This window comes from Paecilomyces variotii (assembly GCF_004022145.1).
Source record: "Paecilomyces variotii strain CBS 101075 chromosome Unknown C8Q69scaffold_1, whole genome shotgun sequence".
In the NCBI taxonomy this organism is placed as follows: domain Eukaryota; kingdom Fungi; phylum Ascomycota; class Eurotiomycetes; order Eurotiales; family Thermoascaceae; genus Paecilomyces; species Paecilomyces variotii.
This window is the reverse complement of record NW_021167140.1, coordinates 2791706-2804423: the sequence shown is the minus strand read 5'-3', so window position 1 is coordinate 2804423 and position 12718 is coordinate 2791706. Positions and strand designations below refer to the sequence as shown.

Below are 12718 nucleotides of genomic sequence, written 5' to 3'. Positions count from 1 at the left end.
AGCTGGCGGAAGGTCGAGTCGGCGAGTGCGGTCAAAGTACCGGGTACTTTAGTTTCACGCGGATTTCAGGTGAGAGACCAGGTCACTAGTACTTGGGGCCCGTTCAGGACACTGTTCGACAAGGCCTCCGGACGGCAACCCCATCTTTGACGAGTTCAATTAAGTTAGATAACTGCCTACTCTACTTACGTGCGGTCTACATTGTGCGATCTGCTCTCGCGTCCATTGAACACCATCCATTATTCCGTGCCCAACAGTGGTTCTCACCCCCGGATATCGTTTCTGGGTTTTCTTGTCTGTCTCCTTTTACTTCTTCCTCCTGTGTTTTCCCCGGTGGTCTGATATGGATGGGGCGTGAACCGTCTGCGAATGGGAAATCGCTTATTCCCCAAGATGTGCCGATCAGCCTCGGCGGTCGACGTTGCTGTCCGGCCAAAATCCGCCAGGCATATCTAGTTATCTGCTGAAAGTGATCCTAGCAACCATGATGGATTCGATCAATATTCGACGCCTTCGAGCTCTCTCCTCCACGATGTCCCTAGACCACCATGGATCCTTTTACCTATTGAGGCATATATTCGCTTAGGATAATACTTCCACTCCCCGGAAAGCTCATTATTATTAATTCTGCGGTGAGCGAGTCAGCAACAGAAAGGGCTTCGGTAGGATTGGCCATCTGGCCTTTTTTTCGCTATCAGACTTCTCCACCTTCTGCTGACTTTCGCAACTCCTCCCCTCGCGTCTAGACTAGGCTTCTGTGGGCGGTTCGTAGTGTGTCCTTCCGCGTGGGCTGAGATCTCTCTGGTTCCGCTCTGTCCCTCGCATCGGCAACAAGCTGGCGGAGCAACTTCGGTTATCTGCCACGCGACGGAATATTGTTCTTCTTCTTCTTTTTCGATCTTCTATAGCTTGCCATTATTGTGCTATGGCCATTGCTGATCACTGATGAACAGCAGAATCGGTCCATTATCGTTCTCGGTATGTGGAGTTGCTCTTTTCTACCCCACATTCCCCAGAGAACCCCTCATGTTGCGAAAGTGTCGATATGCGTAGAGTATTTATCCTTGTTTATCTCCTAGCAGTAGACTCGTGTGAAATCCGTATAGACATGGTGGAGTACCACTTTTCCGGTGGCATCTGCGGGGACTGTCTCCGCTACTTACTTGCTTCTTCCCTTGGGGTAGGGAATATATATGTAGCTTATGATATATATCTGCATGTCCAACGATGACTGCAATGATTCAATCCGAATAAGCGGAGAAAGAAAGAAGACGGTAGATTCTCCGGCAGTTTTACAACTGCGAAGGAATTAATTCATCACCTGCCGACATCTTCACCGCCTTGGACGAGACGAGGAAGTCGATTCTGCGTGTCACAGATCGAACCGTGTCTCGAGTTCACTTTTGCTTTCCTTCACTGTCTGTCCTACCTACAGAGATGAAACCTAGAACGGCGGAGAATATATATCTAGCCTGCCATCGGTTCTATGTTGAAATGAAATCTCCTGCAACACGTGGTACAAAGTTCAGATGTATCACTGAAGCGTCAGTAGATAGCCCCGCTGCCGAGCTAGAAGTCCCCGCGATCACCAGTCGAACTAAACACCAACAAACGAATGAGATCGACTATAAGCCTTTCACTGAAAATGACAAGTTAGACACGCCGGTTTCGTCTTCATGACTGAGTCACATTGGGGTCTTATCAGCGTAGGAGTCAACCCACTGAGTTCGTCGCGTATCAGGCTGCCGGCTGGTCCGACGGACTTCGTCTCCATAAATTGAGTATTGCGCATTGAGAGTACCAGTTTTAATTGAATCAGAGGTTTGGTTGCAGAAAGACCGTTCGTCTGTCGAGGTCCATGGCTACACCACACTGGGGGTGATATGCTAGAGTATGCATCTCTGCTGTCACGGCCCGTTGACCGGCGAGTTTGTTGGCACTTCGCGACTGGAGCTGAGCGCTTATCCATCGCACCGGCATGGCTTTAACCCCTGGAGGGTACTGTTCGGTCAATGCAGACAATCCACGCATGAATTTCTCACATTCGAGGTGTATGATCAGGTTGAGAGATTGGAGTTACTGACTCTTCGGTCTGAGCTGCATCTTTTGATGACAATGTTTATCCACTAGATGGTAGACACGCCTCATTCCTGCCTCAGGAAACATTGTAAGAGGCCCGATCTAGAACTGCGGCGCGCGAACCCTGCGATGGAGTTGTATTCTCATTTCTTTTTGACCCCTACCCTGCCAGTTTGTTGTCAAAGATGGTCCTATACCCTCTAACCCATAGTACCCAGTCATATTTTCTATCATCGTTGTGGCTTCAATGTTGCTGCCGGCTGTTGTATCCGCCGCCCCTCTTGTTCATACTTCATCAAGCACTGGCATATGCCCCAGCCGTAGGCCTAAGCTCCGAATGGTTCATTCTGCCATGCTCGTGCTGCAGTGTGGAGGGGCTACAATTGGTTTGGAGCAAGTTATGGTCCCTCATTTCACTCTTTGCTGCATCCATTTCATGTGGAATTACAATGAACCGTCGTCGAAGCAGATCTGCGAACTGCTCAATGCTCCACCATTCGATTGATGCCACATCATGGACTGCCACAACAGACAGGACACCCACATTCCGAGAGGATGCTGACTCCCAACATTTCACCAAGACCCCATGCTGAGAGGAACGATATAGAAAAGAAAGACGGAAGTTGTGATATCTGATATCGAAGTCGCCTCTAAAGGGGTACAGCCATACATGCTGTCCTGACTGGAGACATTTCATTCTGCCCGCATAGCCAACGAACCAGCATTACGCAGGACCATTCATACTGGATCCTTGATGTCCTCGAGTAAAGGTCTATGGGGAAGCTCGATGTTGCCGATTGTCGTAATTTGCGCACGGACAATCCAACTCTGATGGTAAGAATACAAACTTTCCATGACGGTATCAGGGGGTCGCTTGAGTACACCATGTATCCAAGATGTTGACATGTCGCTTTCTTTGGCAATTAGGGGATGACTATTGATAGGAGAGAGGAGCAAAGACTACGCGAAGAACGGCGAAGAGAAAAGAGAGCTCATCGAGAGCAAATTATTCTCATGACACACCCGAAAATGAGTATCAATCAACACAACTCGAGCCGTGCTCGGGGCTCCGATTACGGTCTTCAGAAAACCCGGGAGACTGCTGAGCACCTGGCTTCCCTATACGAATACATTCACCGCGTGGCCAGTGTTGCAAACCTCTTTCGTGAGAACCGTGACTGGATCGATGTGATTGAGAGCAATGAGAGCATAAAAAAGGGGTTGAGCCGAGAGAGATATATTCAGTCACTGAAAGACGATCTCAGCGGAATGGAGCGTCTCAAGAACATGGAGCTCGATAAGAAAGACCATGAAATCAAAGAACTACAGAACAAAATAAAACTCCTCAATTCCGACAAAGCTTCCCTCGAAGAGACGAAGAAGAGAATGGAAGAGGACAAGATCAAGGCCGATAGGAAAAGGATGGAAGACCGGCTTACCTGGTTCGCTGACAGGAAAAAAGAGAGGGACCAGCACGAGAAGGAATTGAAGGAGCAGAAAGCGAAACTAGAAGAAAAGGCTAGAAAAGAACTGGCCGCTAAGGAAGAGGAGTTCCAAAAGAAAGAGACCCAGCTACAGGAAGAAAAGGCGGCCGTTGTCGCTGAGAATGAACAGGTCAAAGCAGAACTCGCCGATGCCAGAGATCAAATCACGAAAGGAACGAAATTCCACGAGCTGCTACTCAAGGACAACCGGAGACTTGATGCTGAGCTGGAAGTGGCACACTCAAAGTGTCCTATCCAACGCGAGGATCCCGGAGTATTGTAAGTCATCATCATGCTCGAGGATGTTCTTCTAGTTACGGCAACTGACAAACTTCAAGCAAAGAAGAACTAGACAGACTCTCCCAGAAGATCAAAATGGTGACGACAGACTACTTTACACATTTACCTGCTGGAGACTTGGCAGTGAGTCTTTTCTCTTTTGTCTCCCGCTTCCATATGGGTTGATCTGTATACTAACATGAGCTTAAAACAACAATAGCAATACTACAAGATCTTAAAGAACCTTTCCCGGCTCCACCACATATTCGACCTAGAAATGGTTCCAAACCTGCCTACGCCCGCCTCGACTTTCCTCCGCATACGCATCGCTCGGTTCTTCATCATAGAATGTCTCGAGCGAGAAGTCTGGCGACCCTTCCGCTCCAGCGTTCTCGAGAAACAAAACGCAGATCCATCACCTGTCCTCCAAGCACTCTCTAAAAGATACCGCGATTTGAACCAAGAAGAGGAGATCACCTGGCGCGTCTGGACCTATAAAGGCCTGGACGCCGTTGCAGCCGCCGCATCGCCCGAGGCAGGTGACACCTGCATCAAAACCTCCGTCAACTCCATCGCCGCCATTCTATCGCCTCTCGTACGGGAAAATATCAAAGGGAAATTCAAAGAAGACCTCACCGACATTCTCGAGAGTGCCGCATCTCTCTGGGCCCGTATCCGCGCAGACAACAGCCACATCTCAATCGACTTCTCCCCTCCATCTTCACTGAAAGCAACAGAGAGCTCCGATGGCTGGGAAGCGGAAGCTTACGATAGCATAGATATGCACGGAGATGCCATCGCTTCTTCCTCGAAGGACGTCATCACCACCGAGACATGGGAACCATGGTGTCTCTTCCCCCGCGTCGTATCGAGATCTATTAATGATGAATTCCACATCTTGCATCGTGGTTGTGCGCTTTTTCCTGACTCTCCCGCGTTCGCGAAGGGCAGGTTAGAACAGGATGAAATGCTTCGGAATGTTTCCGCCGTGCCGTTATCGCCTATCAGTATGGCTTCTGCGTAGTTAGAGAGCTGGCGTCTATGGATTTATTTTCATTGTCTCGACGCATAATTCTTTTTTTTTTTCTTTTGGACCGACTTTTCTGTCCTTTTCTTCGTTGGCTGCCGTGACGATTGATGACCGTAGACGGATTTACGACCTTATGACTCGACTCTTACGAATCTCCTTTTTTAATGTAATTTTCTTTTTCTGTCCCCTTCAGGATTTAGGATAATACTATATTTATAAAATTTGAAAGGGGAAGACACCGGGTATTAATTCGTTCTTGAACATGTAGCTGGATGGAGCGTAGGAGGTTCTACAATGCCCCTAATGCTATAAAATATAATATAGTATAGAAACACATATCTCTCACGAGGATTATAGGCACAATTCGTTCGCGCCCACCCCTACCAAAAGAACAAATAGAAAAAGAATAAAAAAAACCGGGGTATGATATGGAAACCGTACATACATGTAATCATATCTCTATCTAAGCGTGGCGGTCTCTCACGGACAGGAATCATTGCTCCGTAGGCGCGCAAAAGAATTAGACATCCTAGCAAAAAAGAACCGTCCCCCCAAAAAGAGCTGAACGTGGAAGAGAAAAACCAGGGAATGGAAAAGGCGAGTCGTGATTACATGGAAAGAAAAAAAAAAGGCCTCAAACAAATGCACTTGGTTATTTCGCTGGAACACGCTCGTAGAATACAATGTATGCCTGCTCGTTTTGAAGGCGGTCAGAAAATCGTAGATCGCGCGGGCTGAACTCCGTGACGCGCTCGTCATCGAATTTACGCCAGCATTGGCGCTGTGCGTCCCGTATGAGAGAGATATAGTGACCGCCGCTTGAGGTTGAGCCAATATGACGGAGGACGGCGTATGCATCGTAGGTGAAGGGTGGGGAGGTGGGTGAGATGGTATATCGTCCCTGTGCGTCACTGTTCGGTGCGTTGGAGGGAGAGCCAGGGATGACAAAATCGTCCATCCTGAGGCCGTGGAGAGGGAAGTCCACAGGGGTGTGAATCTTTCGAGCACTCTGTGTTTTCGACGCAGAAAAGCGTTTGAAGTGTACAACCAGGATCTGGGGGGCTCTGGTGATGATGATTTGCTTGGTTGCTACCCGCTCGCATTTGCAGTAAGGGCACTTCCAAACTTCATCACCGCTCAGCATCTCCTCTTGACAGTAGCTGCGAAGACATTGGTAGATATCGCCAGTGCCTGAAGGTGGGATCTCCACGCTAATGCTGTAGAACGCCTCATACGTTGTTGAAGTACGTTTGCAAGTAGTACAACGCAGTCGACTTGCGTGCTGCCCCGCAAAGAGAGAAGAAATATATGATTCCTCACGGTGACAGTAACGGTCCCATTCTATCTTCGATACCTTGGGCACCGGCATCCTCTCTCGCTGCATTTCTTCTTCGAATGTCAACGGACGCAGTGGAGTCCGCTGCCAGTTGATGTTAAGATCCTCGTGTAAACAGTCGACGAGAAAATCGAAAAATTCTTTTGCATCCTGCTGTCTGTCTATTGCCCACTCCCGGTTCAGTCGCCCACAGAAGTTTCGGAAGGACGTAGGCATGATTACTTCCACGTCGTTCTTCCACAGCGAACGAATGAGATTGGCGTACAGACCAGGCATGACCCCCTGGGACCCCTTCCAGTTCTTTTGTACATAGAATCGGAAACGGTTATCGATAAAGAATTTGCTTAGCGCAATTGTTGCACTCAAGCATTGAATGGTCGAATTCATATAGCAGGTCACACCAAAGTTCGTAAGACCCGTTCGTGGGAGCTTGAGTCGATGGATGACGGAGTTCGACGTGTACAAAGCAGTCCTATTTGCAGAATTCTGTCGCGCAAGCGTAGGCTGAATCTGCCGGCCATCTGAGACACCTCCATAACTTCGTCGCGGCACAGCAGGTGGCGGCCGTGAAGGTACAACAGGCACAGGAGCGCCATAATTGGGCACAGACGGGAGTGGCGGTCGAGTCTCGGACATGATCATTGACTGCTGGACAGCATGCGGCTCGGGGAAGCGTCGCAGGAAGTCCTCATATGAGTGGATAAAAGGAGAAGAAGGTTCTTGCTCTGCTACGCTCTCTTCTGGTGTTTCGGTTATAGTCTCGTCCTCGCCCTCATAGCTCTCGGGATCAATCTCTTCTACCCTGGACCTTTCCATCCATGCAGTGAGCTCCTCCGCATTAAGTGGTGTGAATTCTCGGAGTCTTCTCTTTCTCACTTCTAAACTGGAATTTGCACTGGCCATTGTTGGGACTCTGCCGATGGGCCTGCCCGGTCCTCTGCCGGGTCTCTTGGGTTGAAGCGACCCCATGACAGCAGCCGTGGATGAGGTAGCGAGGGACTGCTGGCCAAGCAAGTCAATCCATGCATCCAGGCCACCGACTAGTAGAGCCGGTGGGCGTCCGTCCCTCAACGGCTTGTATGCGTTAAACTCATATAACGTGTCGTAGAGAGCTCTGAGATGCGGCGCCGTTGTCCCGACAGGGGACCCGGCAAGATAGCTGACGGAAGCTGTGCTTTGATCATAGTATACAACCAGATCAAACTCATTTCTTCTTTCAAACAATGACTGCTCATATTCCGGAGAGACTATCAATCTCTCCTCCAATTCTTCTGCAGAAACATTCTCCTTCAAAGCAACGGGCTCAATGCAAATAATCGACTTCGCGTATATATGTCCGTTGTCGTAACGGTTCCGCGGACGGACATCAATCAGAAGTACATTGTATTTCCGGAGATAATCCAGTAGCTGCTGTGCACTAACAGTCGGATTGTGGGGTAAATCGGCAGAACTGCTTTTTGATTCTGCTGCCGGATGAACGCCATTTGGAGTCCGTGACCGATAAGGATTGTCGTCCAATGCACCTCGACTAGGGCTACCTCTTGGAGAACCGGCGATATGAGAGTATCTTGAGTTTGCTGCTCGTGCGCTTTCGGTCGAAGTTCTTGGAGGGTTAGAAGGGGATTGGTTTGGTACAGTGAATATCGGGTTATATGCTGGATCGGGCGCGCGAGGAAGTGGCGCGTCTAATGGAACTTTTGGGGGGAGCGAAGGTACACTATGTGGTGATCCCATATTCCGCGGACCCATAGGGCGCAAAGAGGGCGACATGAGCGATGCGCGTGGAGAGGTGGTAGATGGCCGCGGTGGATAGTCCGAGGGCTTCCCATGAGGCGGAGAGACCGAAGGATCATCCGTCTGAACGGAGGTAACAGGCGTCTGAGATCCTTGAATAGATGATGGTGTTGCCTTCAGTCTGGCAAATCTCTGGGCTAGTACATCGTCAACAGGATTTGTAATTCTCGCGTCCCCTGCTTGGAAATCCGAAGGACTCGGCATTCTCAATATACTGTTGCCAATTTCGCTGTTCCCACCAGGTTGTGAGGGCGTGTTCGAGGACGCCGATGGTGGAAGCGTGCGCGCCCCTGTAGGTTTGACATTGTTGGCAAGGTTATCTTCGAGAATCTGCTGTTTGATTGAGTCCATGGTTGCCTGTTTGGTCCTAACAGACTAGGAATTATTAAACGTCAGTGAGATACAGAGCAGACAGGCAGCAGAATGGCTGTTCAGAACGACAGTCAAGGAGAATCACTAGGGATCATACCAGCATTAGATCTGCAAACTGGTCATACCATCCTGGCCGTTGGTTGATCGCTATCCGGTAGTCTGGATGGTGCGGTATGGTATTGACAGTTATTTCTGAAGCGCGCAAGTATAGGACATAGGCAACGTCTAGCTCTCCCTTGTCCACAGCGGTGCGAGATTGCCGTATGGCATCCTTGGCTGTCCTCAACAGCGCATTCAGCTATGCAGAGCAGTTAGCAAACCGTACGTACATGTTAAAGACCTACGACTGCGATCCTGGAGCGGCATAAACTGTATTGAAACTTACAGAAGCCTTCTCGTCCACGCCTAATGCTGCTGCCTCATCCTGAAGATCTTTTATATTCGGGAATCTTGGCCGCTGACGACCACTTGGTGGGGTATCATTGCCATTCCGATACGGACCAGCCCAGCTACTCCGATCGCCGCCAGGTTGCATCCCACCCCCCGATCGAGAACCGTTGATATCCCTCCAGGGCTCGAAACTGGGCACTGATGGGAGCGCAGCTGTATCTGATAACATTATCCAAAGCACCGGGGCCAGGAAGGACGCATGATCCGAGGGTGACTGTAGCACAGGTGGTGACCGGGACGAAGAGGCGTTTCGAGTGTCGCTGCCGAACGAGGACGATTCCGGGCAGTTGGAGAACCGCAACACAAAGGACAAGAAGAGCGACAGATCAAGAAATATCCAGAGGTATTCCACGACAGGAGAGACCTCGAAGAAACATATTAGCGAGCAGAGAGAAAGAAGGTAGTTGACTCGGGCTTGTCTCCGCGGGCCAACCAGGCGGGGCGTCTCCGTCTGGGGTACGGGAAGCCTGTAAAGTTTCGGTCACGGCCGTACGGTATTATTCGCACGTGAGGGATATCTCACCGCCTTCGTCGATGACGCCACTGAGAGGGCACGATAGAAGAAGACAGATGAAGCGCTAAACCCAAGATAGATGTTGTGCATGGAATAGCTGAGTCATCTGCTTCATTACTCTGCCTTACTAAGTTAATGTACATGGATACATGGAAACGCCAAGCCAGGCATCCAGTGGAGGTGGAGGGACCTGGAACTGCTGCGAACTATCTGCCTGGAGCATCAACACCAGACAGCAACATCCAACAGTGCCCGCCATCTACACAGCTGTTTGTCCAGTGCAACGCCTGTCTATCGCGCCTATAGCTACTGAAAGCGCTTCCCATCAGGGCTGTCGTCAACGCATTCCGTATCTGGTCCTATCCTGTTCACCGAACGTCATAAGCTTGCGGTGCGCAACCGTTGATCTTGGTCGTTCGAGCCACTGTCGCCCGCTAGGATCACAACAGTCAACATGGCGGGCTGGTTTTCGTCCGCCTCGCCGCTCGATGATCAAATCGAGCGCGCGACAGCTTCATCGCTGTAAGTGGCATCGCTACCTCCTGTGCGATTGAGCTGAGCTGCATCGATACAGGGCTGACTGAGCAATAGGGAGGATATTGCCCTCAACTTGGAGATTTCAGACATGATTCGGTCGAAGAGTGTGCAGCCAAAAGAAGCGATGCGAGCGTTGAAACGACGACTAGAAAATAAGAACCCGAATATACAACTTGCGACGTTGAAGGTTGGTGGCTAGTCCGGAGACCGTGGGGTCAGTGATGCGCTAACTATCGGGTCTCCAGTTGACAGATACGTGTGTCAAGAACGGGGGCACGCATTTTCTGGCTGAGATTGCCTCCCGTGAGTTTATGGATAACTTGGTGTCACTGTTAAAGTCAGATGCCGCTCCGCTCAACCATGACGTCCAAGAGAAGATGTTGGAGCTTATCCAGAATTGGGCCATGGCAGCGCAAGGACGTATGGATCTCAGATACGTGGGCGAAACTTATCGGAAGCTGCAAGATGAAGGTTTTCGGTTTCCTCCCAAGACTGAAATCACCAGCAGCATGCTCGATAGTAGTGCGGTGAGTTTTCCGTCCTCTGGGCATCCAAAGACTGCATTGCTGATTTTACCCGTACTCTCCTAGCCACCAGAGTGGATTGACTCCGATGTCTGCATGCGATGCCGTACGCCTTTTACATTTACAAATAGAAAACACCATTGCCGTAACTGCGGCAATGTCTTCGACAGCCAGTGTTCCAGCAAGAGTCTGCCGTTGCCCCATCTGGGAATACTGCAACCTGTCCGAGTAGATGATGGCTGTTATGCTAAGCTCACATCGAAGACCTTTGGCCAAGCTGGGATCTCTGATCGAGCGGCGTTTAAAAACAACTCTATCACAAAGGCAACCACCTCGATGGAGCCGCGCGACGCCAGGGTGGATAGCAGTTTCGACGAGGATCTGAGAAGAGCACTGCAGATGAGTTTGGAGGAGGCACAAGGCGGATCATCAGGCTACGTTCCGCAGCCCAAGCTAGCCCGAGAAACCAGCAAGCCTTTGAATGAACCCATGCCTGAAGAGGAGGAAGACGCGGATCTGAAGGCTGCCATAGAGGCATCATTAAGGGACATGGAGGAACAAAAGAGGAAGCACGCAGCCGCCTTGAAAAGCTCAACAGCCTCTGCCCCAACAGCTAACGGTGCCTCGACGGTGACCCCCTTGCCCAAAAACCCGTATGAGCTCACCCCTGTGGAAGCGGAAAATATCAACTTGTTCGCCACGCTGGTCGAGCGTCTCCAACATCAACCGCCGGGTACCATTCTACGCGAGCCTCAGATTCAAGAACTGTACGAGAGTATCGGAGCTCTACGTCCCAAATTAGCACGCACATACGGGGAGACGATGAGCAAGCACGGTATGTCATGGCGCGGATATTCTTTGGAAGAATTTGGCTAATATATGCAGACACGCTTCTCGACCTGCACGCGAAACTCTCCACAGCTGTGCGGTATTACGATCGCATGCTAGAGGAACGATTGTCCAGTGCATATGCGCATCACAGGCTGGGCAGCTATGGATCCTTCTCGCCCGCCCCGCAACGTTCGGATATATATCCTACGCTTTCTGGAAACCCTCCCACAGGAAGAGGTGCTGTTGAAAACTTCTACTACGGAAATAATGCTCCTGAGCAGCCCCAGTCTCCAGGTGCTACGGCGCAGTTTGCTGGCAGGGGCCTTGAGCAAGGGGTGCCGTCTGCTGGAGTGTCAAGTCCTCCGTATCCTCCACAAATGTCTCATTATGGTGCCGCACCTTCTCAGACGTGGAATCCGGAACAGAACCAGCATGCTACACCTGCTCCTCCGAGTGCTGGCCCCTATCCGGGCAGTACTGCGCCACAAGCAACCCCGGACAGCTATTATCCTGCGCAAAGGCAGCCTTCGAACCAACCTCAACCTCCCACGCAGGCGGAACCTCAAGCCCCCTTCCAGCAGCCTTCAGTCGTCCGACGTGACTCTCAGTACCAACAAGCTACACCTCAGAGCCCTTCATCTCAGAGTCTGCCTTACCAGCCTGTCGGTGGGGAGCCAGTGCAATCACCGGGCTATCCACCTCATCAGGAACAGGCACAAGGATACCCTCCGTACCCGTCTCAGCAGCCTCCACAATCATTCTACCAACAGCCCCAGCAGCCATATCAGGCAACAGAAACGGGAGCTTGGTCTAACGGGTCTTATCCTGCCTTGGCTGGAAACCCGCCGGCGACTGCATACCCCCAACAATCGCAACCTCCGCAACCTAAGCCGATGGTAGAAGAGTCTCTGATTGATCTATGAGTGAACCGGACATGTTAGCGACGGCGTTTTCTCCTTCTCTTTTACCCCTGTTGCATCGATCTTTCCAACAATCGTCTCTCGGCATAGCATTAATGATACCAGATGTGGCCACTCCTTTCAGAACAAGAAGTCCATGCTTTTACCCTCACATCCCTTCTAGTCTTAACATATGGGACCCTTTGCGGCGAGCGGCTGTGAATGCCATCAACATGTATTGTATGGGTCTATGTATGTAGTGAATTTATGGGGATCTCCTGTGTGAACGCATGTATTGGGATAGCATTTGCTATCGGAATTGACCTTCGAATCGAAAACAGTACGTCTGTGAGGTGGATTTTGGCAGCTCCGCAATTCATTATTAGCTCGAGGCACCGGTGAATTTTATGTGACACTAATAGCTGTACAGCGGCTGCCAGCCTCGAAAGATTTGAAGATTTTGAATTTGCCTTTGTTAGTGACTCTCGTCGTAGACTGTCCTGGCCCGGCTGAACTTTCGAATCTGTGGTCAATGTCTGGTTCTGTGTCCGTCCTGCAAGCCAAGGGCCGATATGATTATGAGGTCAGT

At 50.5% G+C, this 12718-nt stretch overlaps 3 protein-coding genes across 3 annotated transcripts; 2 read left to right on the top strand and 1 right to left on the bottom strand.

The window, feature by feature from the left end:
* Positions 1-3108: 3108 nt before the first annotated feature.
* C8Q69DRAFT_503300 (hypothetical protein) lies at positions 3109-4866 on the top strand (the record flags this gene model as incomplete). The annotated part of the gene is made up of 3 exons (XM_028632478.1): positions 3109-3842; positions 3902-3986; positions 4063-4866. The coding sequence occupies 3 exons, from the start codon at positions 3109-3111 to the stop codon at positions 4864-4866; spliced, it is 1623 nt and encodes a 540-aa protein (XP_028489432.1).
* Positions 4867-5116: 250 nt separating this feature from the next.
* C8Q69DRAFT_426686 (putative ubiquitin C-terminal hydrolase) lies at positions 5117-9240 on the bottom strand. The gene is made up of 3 exons (XM_028628438.1): positions 8760-9240; positions 8472-8672; positions 5117-8377 (listed from the first exon to the last, which is right to left on the bottom strand). The coding sequence occupies exons 1-3, from the start codon at positions 8991-8993 to the stop codon at positions 5525-5527; spliced, it is 3288 nt and encodes a 1095-aa protein (XP_028489431.1). The 5' UTR covers positions 8994-9240; the 3' UTR covers positions 5117-5524.
* A 314-nt stretch (positions 9241-9554) lies between these two features.
* On the top strand, positions 9555-12252 carry C8Q69DRAFT_35736 (putative vacuolar sorting-associated protein). The gene is made up of 5 exons (XM_028627575.1): positions 9555-9860; positions 9930-10062; positions 10121-10402; positions 10466-11234; positions 11285-12252. Exons 1-5 carry the CDS (start codon positions 9793-9795, stop codon positions 12151-12153), a joined length of 2121 nt encoding a protein of 706 aa, XP_028489430.1. The 5' UTR covers positions 9555-9792; the 3' UTR covers positions 12154-12252.
* Positions 12253-12718: the final 466 nt, after the last annotated feature.

Excerpts from the sequence above, each read along its gene's own strand:
- C8Q69DRAFT_426686 (XM_028628438.1), bottom strand. The coding sequence starts at position 8,993 with ATGTTATCAGATACAGCTGCGCTCCCATCAGTGCCCAGTTTCGAGCCC. Across the intron at positions 8,673-8,759 it reads GCGTGGACGAGAAGGCTTCT|CTGAATGCGCTGTTGAGGAC; the intron begins GTAAGTTTCAAT and ends TGCTCTGCATAG. Across the intron at positions 8,378-8,471 it reads AGTTTGCAGATCTAATGCTG|TCTGTTAGGACCAAACAGGC; the intron begins GTATGATCCCTA and ends AATAATTCCTAG.
- C8Q69DRAFT_35736 (XM_028627575.1), top strand. The coding sequence starts at position 9,793 with ATGGCGGGCTGGTTTTCGTCCGCCTCGCCGCTCGATGATCAAATCGAG. Across the intron at positions 9,861-9,929 it reads CGCGCGACAGCTTCATCGCT|GGAGGATATTGCCCTCAACT; the intron begins GTAAGTGGCATC and ends ACTGAGCAATAG. Across the intron at positions 11,235-11,284 it reads GGAGACGATGAGCAAGCACG|ACACGCTTCTCGACCTGCAC; the intron begins GTATGTCATGGC and ends TAATATATGCAG.